Here is a 17,242-nt window from a genome sequence, read left to right as displayed (position 1 = left end):
CCCATATCCATTTTGCCATACCCTTTATAGCTAAGAGCTCTCAGCTTTGATTTGCAGTCTACAGTTTAATGGCTCGGAGTTTGGTAATTCATCTCGTGCTTGCTGAAATCTCCTGGTTTCCCCTTTTATTTCACCAGACCCTGCACTGTGGGCTGAAGCAGCCAGTGTTTCACACGTGGAGTTGCTGTGCTGGGTCATGTAAGCAGATACTTCCCTTGGCAATTCTCAGCGCTGGTGGTGAGAAGGATCTTGCTTACATCTCCCTGTAGATGCAACCCTGGCACTTTGGCGTGGACAGAGGAGCCATTTCCAAGAATTTTTGGAAAGTGTGCAAGCAATATTTTTACTTTATAAAACATTCCAGTTTTAGGGTTATGTGACACAAAACGAGGGCTGGACTTTCCAGTTCTGTAAATGTTCATAAATCAGAGGAGGAACAGGCAATCTGGCTGCAGGAGCACAAAGGGTTCTTTTGCTGTTACCAGTGTAATGGGAAAGAAAGCAAGGATCTTTGCCTTTCCATAGCAGAAAGTTCTTCCACTCCCTGGGGCTTCAGCTAGGTAGTCTGGTCCCCATAAACTCTGCTGGGTTTTTTGGCCAGGAAGGGCCTGGTGATCTCCCTGGCTACAGCACAGTGTCAGGGCTGTTCCCATATTTCAGTACCTTTTCAAGCTAGTCCTTATGTCCCTACAGTTCCATGGTCTCAAGGTAGAGTGAAAGTGGAAATGCCTGGCAATGTGCACACCTCTCACACCCAACAAAATAAATATTTTGCCAATGTCCTGAGTCCCAGTGGCAGAAGACTGCATAGTAGCACAGCAAGTGAAACTGAAGCACAGATACTTCCTTCTCTTGCAGTTTTATTTCACTTCCAAAAAAACATGGGGACAACATGTGGGAAATCAGGCAGGCAGGGAGTTCCCACTGTGGGAATTCAGAAGGGCTGATCCTAAGTGGCTGTGTCTTCCTCCTCCTCCAGCTCCTCCTCCTCCTCTTCATCTCCCTTTGAGACATGGGCTTCATAGATGACAGCACAGACCCCAGCCAGCCAGGCTACCATGGTGCCAGCCAGGAATATGCAGAAGCCAACAAGGCACAGAAAGACATAATCTTGCCCGTACAGCTGGGTCAGGCAGCTGAAGTGGAGCTGTGCCTCTGCTGCTGGTATCCTCAGGGCACGCAGACCTGCTGGGGTGTAGCAGGTGATGTTGTCAGCATCTGCAGAGGGACAGCAGAAGCAGCACTCTCTAGCCTGTGTCATAATTTAATGAACAGGAGTACTGATAGAAAAATTATGGAAGTGCTTGCTAAAAGCCTGAAAAATATCTGCAGACTTCACGCTCCTCTCCCTCTGTGGCTTGGCTAAAATATGACAGCCGAACTTGTGCCAAACCTGTGCTAAATCCTTGCCAAACCACAATTCCCAGGTTGCAGAATGATTTCTGTGGTGTTGGTTCCATAGGAAAATATTAACTGGCTGATTATGCCACTGTGGCAAACTGCTGTCCCTGCCCTGCTCAGCTCTGCTGATAGAGCACTTTCATCTTCATATCAGAGCACCTGTGTTTGTTGTTTTTTTAAATCTCAAACACCTTCTGAAGTGATACAGCCTAAATTATGCTGGAGTAATGAGGCTGCTGGGTGTTTGACAGCAAGGGTGGTTTGCAGGTAGGCACAGCCTAACTGTGAGGGAAGCAGAGGCAGCTCATCAATGATTCAGTTCCACTGAAATAACAACCATACCCTGTCATATTGCAATATCTGCAGTGATAAAACAGATGCTGGCTGTTCCCTCTCGAGTTAGGGAAGGATGAGAATGGTGCCTATGGAAGCAGGGTGTGCCCTCAGCCCTGGCACTCTACTTCCTCTGGCAGCTTTGGAACTCCACAGACAGTCACTGTGCTGGGCACAGGCTGGGCAGTGCTTAATGGCCAGAATGGAAGGGCCTGAGGGAAAGGAAGCCACAGTCTGGGCACTGCTTGATGCATGGGATGGAATGGGAGTGGTGAAGGGGAACAAGTCATGGGGGATTTATATCACATTACATTGTATGGTGTATGACTGAGTGATATCGCTGCTGTGGTTGTTCATGCTGATCTTGCTCCTGGTCCTGAGTAAAACTGGAGAGCTTTTATCTCTCTGTTACCCAAATCAATCCAAACTTAGACAGCTTTGTGTCAGCCCCTGGGCTGCACAGATCCAGCTGAGCCCCAAGCACTGGCGCACAGGTGTTTGTGAAGGTCAGTAGCCTTTCCAAAGACCAGGCTGGGGTCTGCTTGCAGCAGATTCCAGGGCTCTGTCCCAATGCTCCTTTGCCCTGGTGCAACCCTTGGTTTTAGGCTGCCTTTACTACTCCTACCCTCCCCAGCTGCCTGCAGTGAGCTTTTTTCTCCTGTTGCAGGGTTCAGTGGGTTATCTCCAATCTCACTGCTAAGAGCTGTACTTTATTCCACTCTTCCATAATTGCCTGTAACCTGTATGTGGAAAAAAACCCACTTTATTGTCTACAAGGAGCTTACTACATCTGATAAAGACACTGAGATGTCTTTAATTCAGTTCTGTCCTGACCAGCTTCCATTTGCTCTTCCCTTTTCCCCCCTTGGGCTCTTTTGTGGCCCTTTCTTATTCAATGCACAGGTTTTCTCAAACAATTTCTCTCTTGCAGCTCTCTCTAACCATGGTGCCCTGTGTTACTGAAACCAAAGCTTTCCTCATTTATTTGTGCTGTGCTGTGTCTCTTTGCAGTTTGCAAAGCCCAAGTTCATGTGCTGCAGCTGTAGAGGAAAATGTCACCCTTGGGACCAGTGTTTTAATGGGAAAGGGAACTGATGATTACCCTGCCTTGGCCTCTCCAAGGCCCAGTTGTAGAATCTCTCAATATGATGGGAAACAGCTGATTTTGGGGTAGAGGCAAGGCAGGAAATTCAGAGCAATGATTTTCCCAGTGCACGTCTCCCTGGAGCTGTGTTGGGCTCCTCGTTCTTGGCACTGCAGCCATGGGGTGCTGTGCAGGCACAGGCACACCTGAGGCTGGATCCAGGTGTTTTAGAGCAGCAGCAATGTCCCAGCTGCAGGCTACTCCTCCCTGCCTGCCCTGGGGATGTGAACAAGTGTGACTCTCCATGTGTGGAACGTGTGTAACCCAGCTGCTCCCATCCCTGCTTTGTATGACAACAGAAAACAGTTGACATGCAGCGACTTTTGGGATAGAGAACAGAGGGCCCTCTCTGTTCCACACAGATCTGTGGGAGCAGTGAGGAGAGAGATCCTGCTCACACAGCCCTCACCTGGAAAATGCACGTTGCTCTCCGTCATCCAGGTGATGAAGTCCAAAAAGGAACAGTTGCAGTGCCACAGATTGTCACTGAGCCCCAGAAGCCTCAGGTTGGGCAAGTCTCGGACAGTGCTGGTGTCCAGGAAGGTTAAGCCAGTCCGGCTCACATCCAGGTGCCTTAGCCAGGTGTTGTTAGAGAAAGCATCCTTCTCAATGGCCACAAGGTTGGGATTGTCCGAGATCTTCAGCACCACCAGGCTGAGGAGGTGGGAGAAGGTGCTGAAGGTGACCTGTGTGAGGTTGTTGAAGCTGAGGTCCAGATAGACAAGCTTGGCCACACCAATGAAGGTGAAATCCAGGTCATCCCCCAGGAGGTTCTTTCTGCAGTCCAGGTAGACCAAATCAGCCAGGAAGCTCAATTCCACTGCCGGCAAGTACGAGACATTGTTTGCTGCCAGAATCAGCTGCCTGGTGTCCAGAGGGATGTCCACAGGGAACTCCTGCAACTGCTGGCCGGTGCAGTTCACCTCCAGGTACTGACAGCTACACCTGCTCGGGCAGTTGATCCCCTCTGATGCCATCCCCATACCCAAAAGGAACATGAGGCTCAGGGACCATGGCCTACCTGAAGGAGACATGGTTTGAGACCTTCCAGGCCACTTAGCCCTTTGTGGACTGCGAGCAGCCCTATGGAAGGTGCATTACCCTCACAGCCATGCTGAGGAGGTGTCCAGCTGCAAGGCTGTCGGGAAGCACTTTGTATCTGTGGCTCACCTGAGCCCTTGGCAGAGCGCCCAGATGGAAACTGAGCCTGGCTTTTACATTGGCAAGTGTGAACAGTGGCTGCAATGTCTCTGTCTCACACTCGGTGCCAGGTGACACCAGGTGACACCTCCGTGATGTCAGTGTCTTGCAGAAGCCGCCTCTTTTCGGGGACAGTGCCATGGCCTTGGTGACCTACTTCCAGCTGAGTGGAGATGCAGGAAGCTGTGTGTGGGATGAGAGCATCAGAACTGTGCAGGGAGAGCGTGAACAGTCCAAATTTTGTCAGAAACGGTGTTACACTGCAAAAGGTGCTGATATTGATAGGCAAGAGCCCTGCGCAATGCTGTGCTTGACTGGTGTTGTCTCCTTGCAGGAAGCAGGAGCTTTTACCCCATCTGGAGCAGTGTGTTCAGGTCTGGAAACCTCAGCACAAGATGTGGAGCCGTTGGAGTGGGTCCAGAGAGGCCGTGAAGGTGCTCAGAGAGCTGGAGCAACTCTGGTATGGGGATAGGCTGAGCTGGGGCTGTGCAGCCTGGAGAAAGTTCTGGGGAGACCTCAGCTAAAGGGTTTATGGAAAAGAGGGAGAGTGACTCATTATACGGGCAGGTAGTGACAGGACAAGGGGGAATGGCTTTAAACAGAGAAAGGGCAGGTTTAGATGGGATGTTAGGAAGAAATTGTTCCCTGTGAGAGCGGTGAGGCCCAGGCACAGGCTGCCCAGAGAAGCTGTGGCTACCGCATTCCTGAAGTGTTCCAAGGCCGGACTGGACAGGGCTTTGGAGCCACCTGGTCTAGCGGAAGGCGTCCCTGCCCAGGTCAGGGGGAAAACTAGGTGAGCTTTAAGGCCCCTTCCATGGATTTCAGGACTCTTCCAACGGCCGTGACAGCCGGGACTGAAGGAACCGAAACGACCCTGCAGCGCCGCCGCCTCCCCGCGCTGCTCCCCTCACGGCCAACGGCCGCGGCGGGGCGGGGCCTGCCTGAACCACGCCCACCCACCACAGCGCGACAGCGGATAGGCCAGGGGAGGGCGGGGACTAGCTAGACCACGCCTCCCGATGGCGACACGGTGTTTGATAGGCCGGCGGGGGAGCGGGGGCGGGGCGTGGCGGATTCAAGCGGCGGGCGCGCTCCGGTGTCCCCGCCACGGCCCTGCCGCCTCCTCACCGCGTCCTCACGGCGGCCCCGCCGCCTCCGCACCGCCGCCTCCGCACCGCCGCCATGGAGACCATGACCTTCCCCCGCTACAGCCCCGACGACATCATCAGCTACCTCCGCTCGGACATCCTGGCGGGAGCCGAGGCCCGGAACCTGGTCAAGGGCGACGTGTTCGGCAACGCCAAGGTGCGTGAGGGGGGCGCGGGGCGGCTCCGTGCCCCGCCCCTGCCGTGTGGGCTGAACGCGCTGCCCCGGCCCGTGGAACCGCGGCGTTGGGCTCGGAGCAGCCTTAGGGCTCTTCTCGCCGTTCGGGCCTCGCCAGGAAGCGGGGTGGCTGTCACCAGCAGTGCCCGGCCTGTCTTTCCCGGTTCTGGGTAAAAGCAGCCGCGGTGTCTGGTCAGGTCGCATAGTTCCAACAGTTTGCCTGAGCAATTGATGCTTTTAAACCAAGCCTCGCTTTTAAACCCCTCCCTGCTTCAACCCCTTTCATCACTCGCACCATTTAGTGTTAGTGAGTGTCCTCGGCAGAAGAAAAGCGGCTTTAAAGTGGAATTGATGCCGTGGAGTGGTTCCTGGTGCTGGTATTCCTTGTGCTCGGGCCTGCAGAGGAAGGGCTCTGGCCCTGCTTGTTTAGGAAGGCTGAGGATGATGTTTATCAAGCAAACTTAACGATGAATTAGTGCTATAAATGAAAACCTGTTTATCTTATAAATGTTTTCTTTCCTCTCCATTTTAACTATCTAATGAAGGGCATTCTTTGCTCCACGGTTAATGTTTCTGTGGCTTTTTAAAGGTTTCTGATGTTGCTTGGTTTGGAAACTGCTCAGTAAGCAGCAGTGTAATTCAAACCAATGCTTGTGTACACAGGGCTGTAGTTGTCTGAGCTGACTGCTGTCCCTTAAAAGTGAGTTATGAGCAAGTAATGTTTGAACAGTGAAATACTCGAAAGTGAAACTTGTTTTGTCGTGGTGGCTGAATGAAATCAGCCTTCATGTGTTAAACGCTGAACTGCTTTCATGGCCTAGTCTGGAGGCCCTGAGAAATCAAACATATGGAATTCTGATTCATGTCCTCTCTTCCTGCAGCTTGACATTTTACACTTGATTTACATGAGAATCCTGCAGAAAGTGTATGGGATCCGCCTGGAGCACTTCTACATGGTAGGGCTGCTGGTGGCAGGGATGATGGGATGTGAAAAGAAAAGAATTTTGCACTTACCTGTTCTTTGGGATGCTGAGGGTGCCAGAAATGTCTGTAAGAACCATGAGGGACTGGACCAGCTTACAGACGGACATCATGTCTAGCTTGAAAATCCATACGGGGCTCTTGGGGTATCTGCCTTTGGCCATGGCTGGAGGAGGTTGGGCTGATCTGTAAGGAATGTCAATGTTGCTTTTGATATTTGATCATGTCTACTTCCCCATCAACTGAGAGGAAAGTTAGGCTGATACCTTGTTGGCTAACAGTTAATTTATCTGCTGTCTGTTAGGCAAGAACTGATCCCTGACAGTGAGAGTAAAGAGTTTTGTCTCATGGCGTTTCGGGATAAACTGAAAGGGAAGAGCAAACGTGTACAAGATAACTCAGTTCTTCCCAGGCAGTGACATCAGCTGCCATGCTGTGTTATGAGGTTTAAAATATCAGAGAAAGGGACAGTGTGCCACTGCATTCTTCTTCTGACTTCTTCATAAAGCAGTTGAGTGTGTCAATTGTTGAGTGTTTAAAGGAGGAGCTTCTTGCAGGTAGCTGTATCATGCAGAGACTGTTGTCCTGCACCAGCTATGAACAAATTAAAACAGTTTAAATTGAGTTCCAGAGTTTATAATGTTGCTGCTTCAGTTGTTATTGTATTTTATATCTTTTTCCATCCAAAATTGACACTTAAAATAGTCTGCTGATTTAACTAGATGACATTTTTCGGCCTTTAATATGTGTTGCCTGTAGATGGGAAGATCATCTTCAGTGTTTCTAATCTATTGCAATTATGCTGTGGAAATTTGTTTTAATTATTCTCTACTTATGCACTGACCATCCTTACTCTTTAGATGCCAGTCAACGTTGACATAACGTACCCACAGATCTATGAAGGCTTTCTACCTGTCTGTAATTTGTACAGTCACATGTAAGTAGAAGATGCTTGTCTTGTGCTTGCTGGCCAAATGCTCTGGGATGAGATGACAAGATCTGTCTTGTAGGAAGTGGGTACAGCGTAAGAGCTGAGTAATGGTCACAAAACCTGAGTCATGGTCACTGCAGCTGAGCTTGTATTTTGTTTTCCTTGCTGAGTAATGGTCACTGCAGCTGAGGTTGTTTTGTTTTCCTTGCAGGGAGCGCTTGCTGCCAGTGTGCCGGATTAATGACTTTCAAATTGCTGATGTTTTAAACCCAAGTAAGCAAGTGCATTGTAACCCTTGTGTTTCCTGGGGTGCTGGGTGTTGCTTGATATTGTAGGTGCTTTTTCTCATTGGGCATAGTCAGATGCTATCACATCCCTGACTTCCAGCTGCTGTTCTGACCCTTAGACAAACTGTTTCTAGTGAGCAGTTCTTATTTCTTCTGTAGGTTGATGCAGAAGAATGCAGTAACTGAGGGCAGTTTTGAATGCTAGAAGTCTGATGAACTGCTGGTCTGGAGATGGGCTGTGACATACTTAAAACAGTGTAATAATGATGGTGATGAAAATTACCCTGACAGCTCTGGAATGCTTTAGGATTTCTTGTGCTGAGGCCTGTGCTCCACTCCTTTCAATACCCACTTGTGGTGATTCTGCTACAACACAAACAACTTGGAAAAGGCTTGTCTGTGACATACAAAGCTTTTGTAATCATCTTTCAGAAATGATTTTGCTTGGAATAAAGCCATAAAGTCCCTTCAGTTCAAATTGCTGCCTTCGCTTAGGCTGATAGCTACAGAGAGGTTATCTTTTCAGAGCGGTAGTTCAAGACTGACGCTCTTTCTCCCTGGCTTCTGTTTTAATGGGAGGCTGTGTGTTAACAGTCTTTCCTCCTAGGTGCTGTTATTAATTTGTTAAATTACATAGAATTGCTAAGAGTTTATTACTATCTGGGTGCTAGTTTTGGTGCAGTCCTTGCAATCTGAGTGAAATCCTTGCAAGCTGAGTGAGGGAAGAAGTAATTTGGATTCTATTTTATAATTCTGTCTCCTCTGAATTATGCTTTGCCCAACCTTTTTGAAGCAATTGCAATGCTTGTGGAAACCAGACCAATGAGGTCTTGCAATTCCTATTTCAGAGACTAAGAGGACTGTTCGCTTCTTCAGTGGCATCCTCAACTTTGTGAACTTCAGGGAATTCCGGCGTGAGGTCTACTTGGAGCTACAACTGACTTATGTAAGATTGGGTGCTGTTTTATTCCAGATACCTATAAAAGTATAACTGATACTAACCTAGAACTAGGAGCATGAAGGTTGTGGTTTAACTTAAGGTTTATGTAATATGTTGGGATGTTAAATGTAGCCAAGTAATGCAGCAAGGTACTGATTATTACTTAGGATATTACTGAAAGGTTATTTTTTCCAATAACTTGTTTGATACTTTAGCCTGGTAAGTGAAGGATTGACACCTTGCATTGTTTTAAGAAAAATTGGGTGCAACAATTGTAGGTAGCTACTCTTCTGAATGTCTCAGTAGTTCAGTGATGGTGCATTTCATGTGAAATAACAATGAGCAAGGCTCTAACAGAAGCCCAGGGAGAAACCATACTTCTCTAAAATTAAATCTTTAACTTGCAGAAATCAGCTATGGAGAAACACCAACAACTTGAAGCTGTGAATCAGGAGGCAATAATGAAGCTGGAGAAACTGAAGTGAGTGTGAGGAGGAAGCACTGTGAGATGCACTGCTTGCATTTCCTGCTCAGGCTGGATCAGTGGGCCAAGGCCAGCTGTGTGAGGCTTAACAAGTCCAAGTGCAGAGCCCCATTCTTGGGTCATAATAACCTGGTTCAGTGCTACAGGCTTGGAGGAAAGGGGCTGCAAAGTGGCCCAGCAGAAAAGGACCTGGGGGTTCAGCAGTTGACAGCTGCTGAACAAGATCCAGCAGTGTGGCCAGGTGGCCAAAAAGGCCAAAGGCACCTGACCTGTATCAATAGTGTGGCCAGCAGGACCAGGGCAATGATTGCCTCCTGTGCTGGGCACTGGTGGGGTTACACCTTGAATGCTGTGTCCAGTTCTGGACCCCTCACTGTAAGAAGGACATGGAGGGGCTGGTGTGTGTCCAGAGAAGAGAACAGAGCCGGGAAAGGTCTGGAGCACAAGTCTGATGAGGAGCAGCTGAGGGAGCTAGGGGTATTTATTTTCTGCTGGCAGAGAAAAAAAATTTATTTTACAGTATGTGGTTGCTTTGAGGGTATCCTGTCTTTGCATGTAGGGGACTAGGGTGAAACTTTTTGCTCTTAGGTTTTAGTGATGTGTCTTTATCCCTTCAGTAGCTGTAGGAAGCCCATCTTTAACTTAATAGATGAGTAAAGCTGTCTCCCTTAGTTATTTGACATGTTTGCCACAATCTCTGTTTCAGGCGATTTAGCCCTACTGCCTGTGTCTTTGCACCATTAAGTTTTGTTTTTGCTTGTGGATAATAGGATGAAGAAATGGCTGGTTTCCAAGAGAGCTTTCAAAACAAAGAGTTTTTTCTGACAGCTGCTCTTGGTGTATGCTACACAGGGGGCTCTCTAGCTGGGATAGGTCTGCACTATAAACTATTTGTATGACAGGTAATATGCAAATTTCATAAATGAAAATCACCACCAAAATTGGTAGGAGTGTTGTACTTTCATGCTTTGCTTAACATGATCTTTAAACTTAGTCCTCTGTCATGCTTGTAGCACTTCTTGCCAAAATAGCTCTTTAGATTATGCTTCAACTGCAAAATCTTACAAGCACAGGAAAATGAGATGTATTAATTTGAGACTGTCTTGTTCTGAATTACTAGTTACTGGCTGTAAACTCTTTGGAGACAGTGATTGTTTTATCCACTGTACTCTGACTGGACTGTAATGATGCTGAAACTGCCCAATATCTTTATTTTTCCCCTAGCACAGTTCCAGTTGAACATCAGGCAGAGGTCAAGCAGCTCACAGAGAGCATTCGGGAGCTGGAGCAGCTTCTAAGGCAGGACTATCGTCGGAAACAGGTAGGATCTTGTTCTGTATTTCTCTGAAAACTGCTATGTGTTCCTCACCTCACCTTTATTCCTTTCCTTCTAATTCAGTGGATAAAGGGCACTTTTCTGATTTAAAATGATGGCTATTTTAACCAAATGCTGTCTGACTGCTCTTCGTTTCACTGTAAGGAATGTAAAACATGCAAACATGCTTGAAATCAGGCTGGGGGAATACAGAAGTATATTTGACTTTGTGTTGGAAATGCATTTCTGCAATGGCTTAGGAGATACGTGTGTGGAAATGTGATATGTGTATATATATATATATATTTTCCCTTTGGTTTTCTATTTGAATTCAAAGAACTGGAGCTGGAGGTGAGCCATGACACAAAATGAGGCCTAAAAAAGGTCACTCAAGGGAATGCCTGGCAAAAAGGGTAGGGTTAATTGCAGTGGTAACTTCAACAATGGAAACTTGCCTCTCAGGTCTCATAAATAAGCTTTTCAATTCCTTTGGGAGGAAACAAAAAATCCAACCATAGATTATTATTTTCTATGTCAAGTCATGTCTCTAACATCCCAAGTCATTGTGCTTGACTATTATTTGGGACCTTACATTAAATTAGATTTCTCCCTGAAGAACAGGACCTCTGGCAAAGGAAGTTGTGGGGGTATAATATTCAGTAAGAATAGAGTTGGTCTTACTGTATATTCAGTAAGAATAGAGTCTCTTATCCGTAGTCCTAGTTACCCACTCTGGGCTGCATTCCTAGTACTTCCACTGGCCCTGATGACAATATTCTCCTTCCCTGTCTGTGAAATCTTGCAGACTGCAGTTTTGTCTGCTGGGTATGGTACTCCAAAGGACCCATAAATGGGATTTCTCCTGTGGACAGATCTGTGATAGGAGGACAAGGTAGGAAGCAGCTGTAGAGATGCTTATTTAAAGCTTGGTGCTTTTTTCAGACAGCTTTGCAAGAAGTGATTTCTCAAAAGAAGACTGTTATGGCTGAGACCACACGAAAACTGGTGAGTACATCTCTGTGTGGGTGCAGGCTGTAGCTTCCATCTCAGATCAGCTGAGAGATCATAACTCTTTCTAGGATCAGATTATTCTTGGATTTAGGTCACTGGAAATCTGGACTTCTGAGGTGCTGTGGGTTTACTTTAGGTGCATAGAGTGGGGTTATGAGGCAGCACTGACCTGGTGGGGACAAAATGAGAGGTTTGGAGAGGCTGCATAGGAAACTTGTTGCTCTTCTCCCAGGTTGATAGAGCTGGCTCTGGAACCCTGCAGTGACTGCCTCAGTTTCCCTAGATGAGGGGTTCTGAGGGAGAGAGTTGCTGGAATTATGCCAGGCTGGATGGGGCTTGGAGCAATGGGGTCTAGTGGGAGCTGTCACTGTGCATGGCAGGAGGGTGGAATGAGATTTTTAAGGTCCCTTCCAACCCAAACCATTCTAGGATTAGCTGACAGGCTCTCTGTGGAATAGTAGTGAACTGTTGTTCTTGTGCACCCCTGTGAGAAATTTTAGGAAGCAAAATGGGCTGTTAATTGCTTTGATTTGGAATGTTAACTGCTGTTTAGAGGAATTTATTTTTAGAACTTCCTAATGAGGAATGACTAAAAACAGACCAAAGAACCTGTCTAGTCATAAGATCCTGGCAAACCTTGCTACACAATTCTTCTTTGTTAACCTCATTGCTAATATTGAAAGTGTGTTTGTCTTGTTAACTAGAATGAGCGTAAAGTGACTATGGCTACTTTGAAAGAAGAACAAGAGCAGCTGAAATCTGAAATTGTGGAGAGTCCAGAGGAACTGAAAAATTGTAAAGAGCTGATGAAAGAGACTGTTAAGAAATTGAAGAAATCTAAGGTGAGGTTTTCCTCTGTTCGTACAAGGAGGTATTCTATTAGAAAAAGCATGTTTGAGTGGGCTGTCATCATCTAGAACTGCTTCTTGAATGATGGTAAAACATCCACAGGGCAGTGGTTAGTCTGAAATGAAATCACAGCTTCAAAAAAAACTGAGGGTTCATGGTAGAGATGGTGGTTCGTTTTTTATGAGGTTGTTTTTTTGGTTTTTTGGGTTTTTTTGTTTTTTATTTTTTTTACCTTTTGAAAAGCAGATTGCAGTCACTTGTAAAACTAGGTGTAGAACTCTTGAATCTGCTGTACCTGTCTGGCTGTTTGCTCTGAAGAGGTGACAATATTTTGGCAGCTCCCAAATGTCTTTGGATTTAGAACATGTGCCTCATAGTGCTTCTGTTGTCATTCACTGTTTCTGGAATTGATGGCTGTCTCCACTAGTGTGTGAGCACGGAGTTCCCTTCCTAGCTTTGTGAGGTTTTTTAAAATTATAATATCCACTATTTTTTGTGGTTTGTGATTGCTCACACATCAATAAAGTTTGCACTTTGCCTCTGAAGGAGATTCTGTTGCAAAGGTGTAAACTTGATCGCTCAGGTACAGTGCTTTACATAACTTTTGTTTTATGAGTGAAAAACTTCTTCAATTTACAGCTTTGTTCTTCTGAAAGCTCCTGGAAAAAGCTGGTCAGTTCAGTGTAAAACATTTGCATATCACGTTTTCTTCTGTGCTTCCAAATAAATGTCTTTTTTTTCCCCTCAAACTGAAGAACTCATTTCAGTAACTCTTAAATATTACTTCTGCTGTCTTTAAACAATGAGGAAAGGGTTCAAAAGTCAATATGCTTTAATACTATATAAAAGAACTCCAAAGCTGTTTATTTAGTTGTCTTTTTTCCCCCTCTTTAAAGCATGAAATTATTGAGAAATATGAAGGTTACAGAGACCTAGTTGAGGTTCTGCCAGCATGCCAACTGGAGGTGCAGTTATACCAAAAGAAGATGGAGAGACAGGGAGCAAATGTGGAGAGACTGGCCAGCGAACTATCAGAGGTTTGTAGCATCCAAATTATATCCTATTGGGGAGAATTTGATGTCTAAGCAATGTCCCCCTCTCTCCTCTTCCCTGTAAAGAATGACATTTTGAAGTTTCCAAATTCTTAAAAACGTCAGTAAAACATTGCTGCTGCTTTGCTGGGTGGCACTAGCTAATGTACTGTGCACTAGCTATTGACCACTTTGAATAGTCAAAGCCTTTGTTGCCATAGAAACCTGACCTAAAATAGTGGGAACTGTCTTGGGGTTGTTGGTAGGAAATGATGGGAAAAGAAAAGTGAAATAGAGTTTCTTCTGCCTTGAGAGTGGAAACTAAGAACAAAAAATTGCTGCTTCAGGAAGAGTCATGTCTTAAGTGCCTTTAACTTTATTAATATTACTAAGCCAGACATTCCCTGATTAAATGTTTGTCACAATACAGTACCTTGCTATATGCTACTAGGTTTTGGGAGAATGCAGCTGTTAGGAGCATTTGAGAAATGGTATGGAGCCTTTTTGGGTATTTGTATAGCATGTGTTCAAATTACCCTTGGCAAAGAGCTATAGCAGAAATCACAGTCACTTCTGAAAGCCATCCTAAGTGATGGGGTCTTGTCCATTTGGATGTATTTATAATCAGATAAAGAGTAGTGAACTGGGAGAATGAATGAGCTGGCAATCAGATCTTCAGCAAGCAGCCAGCTAGTTCTAATCTTAGTACCTTTACAGTGTATGCTATCTTGATTATCCCCCCCCACTTCATTTATTTCTATTTAATGTATTTCTTTACTTCTGTACTCTAGGTCAGAAATCTGGAGGACCAGATTGATAGTGCTCAGACAGAGCTGAAAAAGGTGACGACAGATGAAATGTCCTTAAAGAGAGCGGTCATTGCAAAACAGGAGAAGCTTTCTACAGCCAAGATAAGGATTAAAAAGATGCGTGAAGATGTTGAGCAGCACAAGTGCACTCTGCTTGAGTATGGAGGAGTTGATGTTTCTGCCTGATGCTGCTTTATGTCTTTGTTATGTGCTGCCAAAGTTCATGTCTGCTACAAACACACAGCTTAGCAGTAAGGAGGAAATGAGCAGTGTGGGACAGCTCTGTATGAAGACCAGAAATGCTGCAGGCAGGGAGTTGGGGTCTCAAATCAATAATTGCAATGTGACTTGACAGCAATTCTTTTATTGGAGCACTAATTTAATTTATAATGCTTATTCTTGATTCTTTTATCTTCTTAAAGAGAATGTCACATTGGGATAATTTTCCAACTTATCAGACTTCAACAAAGCCCCATTTGCCTTTCATGAATTTTTCATAATTTCCCTTGCCACTTTTGCTCATTATCAAAGATGTTCAAGACCCATGGGGAAATGGGGCTCGCATCTCGGAGGAGCATTATCCTGACATGATGCTTCTAAAACAAAAGGAAAAGTGTCATTTGATCAAAGCCTCTCAGCCCCTCTTCATTCCTCCCATATGCTGAAGGCAGCTTGCAGGGCTGTGTTTGCAGCACCAAACTGCAGCCCTGTAAGGTCCTGGCTTCACTCTGAGATGAGTGCTGAACTGTTAGAGAGGAAATTTATTTTATAACAGTTTTCTTGGACACGGATAGGAAAGGGAATATGGAAAATCATCGGCTGAGTAGATTAGCTGTGATGGAAGGGAGCTTCTTCCACATGGCTGAGAGAGTCAAGAAAGATTTAGTCATGCTTAAGGTTTGTGTGGTGTGCAGAATGGCACTTAGTGTGTTGTACCAGCTAAAGGAGATTATTTGGAAGGAAAATAAGTTGGACATCAAGAGAAATTTCGTGACAGAAGGGGTGACTAGACATTGGAATGGGCTGCCCAGGGAGGTGGTGGAGCCACTGCCCCTGGAGGTGTTTGAGGAAAGACCAAGTGCCATGGTCTATGTGACAAGGTTGGACTTGATCTCGGAGGTCTTTTCCAACCTAATTGATTTTGTGAAAAGTAGCTTTTAATTAAGGAATGAAAACAATATAATCTAATGCACCTTTTTGTCAAAAGTTGCTGCCAATTTCTGCAGGTATTGGCAGGGATTTCCCTTGAGTGATAAAATTAGATGCTTTGATAGGCAAGAGGGGAAGGGAGGTAACCTTAGTTGAAGACAAAGAGCTTTTACTAGTGAATAAGAGAATGTGCCCTGAGTGTTCCCTTGAGGTAGGAAGGTGTATATGGGTTCCTGCTAAGTTTAAGTTATTTCAGCCACTCTCCCCAGAAGGCTGCTGCTACAATTCCAGATATCTGTTGGGTTGGCTCCTCTTGAGTTGCCTTGATTGGTAGCAACATGATCTTCAACATCCTCCTCTAACTCCACTTTGAATTTTGCTTTTGTACCCAAGTTGTTCTAGTTTAAAAATAGTATTAATTTCTGAGAAGGTAAATTCTATACATCATTGCTTCTGGAAGCTGCTGGTTTCATGCTCATAAAATGCAAGCTTTGCTCACGGTGAGCTCAAATTTAATGTGGATTAGTCAAAAGGCTTAGTACTAACTTTTTTTCTCTCACCTTTAGATATTGTAACAAAGTCCAGGAGAAGAGGGGTGCTGTGTTTGACAAAGTGATGGTCATTCACAAGGAAACCAAACAGATGAAGGGTAAAATTGAGGAGCTGAGGGAGGATGCTAAAGAAACATCAATGAAATCCAAGGTGAGAGGTTTTTTTAACCCCATCCTAAAGGAATCTTCTTACATTTCTGTTGTAGTGTGGACAGTGCAATAATCCTCTCAACAGCCTCCTCTGTGTTTTGTGAATGCTGCTTCTTTAGCCATGGATGAGATATCATTGAAATCCTTTGAGTCCACCAGACCACTCACGTAACGTTCATGCTTGATAAGGATTTAACTTTGCTGATGGGTTTTTCTTTTCCTTTCTTTTTCTAGGAAATACTCCTAACTTGGAAGGCTGCATTGGAGAAAAGTCATGAATCTCTCCTTAAGACAGTAAAGAGTTATGCAGCCTCAAGAGCAGAAAAAGTTGATGAAATAAGGAGAGGGCTGCTCAGCATTCAGTCTTCTGGAAGTAGTTCTTAAACCTGTCTGCACTTGTGTTCTGCTTCTATTATGTTTGTGCCCATACCTGAACTCGAGAGCTTCTGCTTTGCATGGGAGGGATAATAATTCCAGGCAAATCCAGTTTTCTCAAAATCCATGTCAAAACATGTTTAACTTTCCAGGCAGATCCTGATGTCATGAGCTCACTGATATGGATAAAAAAACCACTCAGTTCCCATTGTTTCAGTCAGCACCTGGTTTTAGCAGTAATATTGCAAGTTTTGCTAAAACCAAATTGCTCAACATTTGAGACAGAATCCTGCATTTGCAGTTTGCAGTTCTGCAGACTTTGATCTGAGAACACCTGACACCTTGGTCTGGCTTGAATATTCAAGATAAGGCAGTAACAGGTGATATTCCACCACCATCATTCAATTAATATGAAATCCTGACAGCAGTAGCAAGTTGGCATGTAAATGCCAAGTTATTCTTATAAAAAATATTTGTAACTGTAAAAATTCAGAAATAACACTTTAATATTAATTTTAGTTAGCAGTACACTCCCTCTCAATGCACTCATTTTTTCTGCTCTGTGGGGTATTGAACCCTCATCTGTGTTTGAGTCTGTGTTAGGATGTGCTTAAAAATTGTATATTGATACTTTGTACCTTAACTTGTGATGACACTTAGGGTGCTATAGTGGTTTTAATTATTTGGAAAAATAAAATGTTAATTTTTACACTATTTATATAAGGATATTTAACCCCTTTTCTCATGTGTCTTTCCCTCTCCACTCCCCTAACTGACTTGGCATAACACTTCAATTGAAAAACTTTGCTTTGGACATTTGTAAGATTGTGTGTTATGAGCAGTTTTTTATGATGGAAGGAGGAGGATGATGCAAGCCATCTTCATAATTTTAATTCTTCATCTCTTTCTAGCCAGAGGTGCTAGGAAGTCAGGAACTGCAGGTGCTTGTTCCTTCTAGAGCTCTTATGGAGGCATCAG

General features: G+C 45.0%; 2 protein-coding genes across 6 annotated transcripts; one reads left to right on the top strand and one right to left on the bottom strand.

The window, feature by feature from the left end:
- Positions 1-867: 867 nt before the first annotated feature.
- Positions 868-5,137, bottom strand: LRRC52 (leucine rich repeat containing 52). 5 transcript variants are annotated; one of them, XM_085068527.1, is made up of 3 exons: positions 3,900-5,137; positions 3,288-3,698; positions 868-1,218 (listed from the first exon to the last, which is right to left on the bottom strand). In XM_085068527.1, exons 1-3 carry the CDS (start codon positions 3,910-3,912, stop codon positions 950-952), a joined length of 693 nt encoding a protein of 230 aa, XP_084924653.1. In that variant the 5' UTR covers positions 3,913-5,137; the 3' UTR covers positions 868-949. The 5 variants fall into 5 exon arrangements, with proteins under 5 accessions (XP_084924653.1, XP_084924651.1, XP_084924652.1 ...); XM_085068525.1 differs by having other exon boundaries at positions 3,288-3,899; positions 3,980-5,137; XM_085068526.1 differs by having other exon boundaries at positions 3,288-3,899; positions 4,049-5,137.
- A 5-nt stretch (positions 5,138-5,142) lies between these two features.
- Positions 5,143-16,978, top strand: NUF2 (NUF2 component of NDC80 kinetochore complex). The gene is made up of 13 exons (XM_085068522.1): positions 5,143-5,383; positions 6,283-6,357; positions 7,243-7,319; positions 7,525-7,586; positions 8,449-8,546; positions 8,948-9,021; positions 10,249-10,345; positions 11,282-11,344; positions 12,055-12,192; positions 13,096-13,236; positions 14,022-14,197; positions 15,755-15,890; positions 16,124-16,978. The coding sequence occupies exons 1-13, from the start codon at positions 5,261-5,263 to the stop codon at positions 16,271-16,273; spliced, it is 1,410 nt and encodes a 469-aa protein (XP_084924648.1). The 5' UTR covers positions 5,143-5,260; the 3' UTR covers positions 16,274-16,978.
- The last annotated feature ends 264 nt before the right edge of the window (positions 16,979-17,242 follow it).

This window comes from Lichenostomus cassidix, chromosome 8, assembly GCF_008360975.1.
Source record: "Lichenostomus cassidix isolate B80296 chromosome 8, HeHo_3.0, whole genome shotgun sequence".
NCBI lineage: Eukaryota > Metazoa > Chordata > Aves > Passeriformes > Meliphagidae > Lichenostomus > Lichenostomus cassidix.
The sequence above is the reverse complement of the archived record's forward strand: the minus strand, read 5'-3'. Positions and strand labels throughout refer to the sequence as shown.

What these genes read in the sequence shown, in the direction of transcription:
- NUF2 (XM_085068522.1), top strand. Translation starts at nt 5,261, where the DNA reads ATGGAGACCATGACCTTCCCCCGCTACAGCCCCGACGACATCATCAGC. An exon ending in ATGAAGCTGGAGAAACTGAA is followed by an intron (nt 9,022 to 10,248) that starts GTGAGTGTGAGG and finishes TTTTTCCCCTAG; the next exon opens with CACAGTTCCAGTTGAACATC. An exon ending in AGGACTATCGTCGGAAACAG is followed by an intron (nt 10,346 to 11,281) that starts GTAGGATCTTGT and finishes TGCTTTTTTCAG; the next exon opens with ACAGCTTTGCAAGAAGTGAT.
- LRRC52 (XM_085068523.1), bottom strand. Translation starts at nt 3,912, where the DNA reads ATGTCTCCTTCAGGTAGGCCATGGTCCCTGAGCCTCATGTTCCTTTTG. An exon ending in GAGCAACGTGCATTTTCCAG is followed by an intron (nt 1,219 to 3,287) that starts GTGAGGGCTGTG and finishes GTCCCTCTGCAG; the next exon opens with ATGCTGACAACATCACCTGC.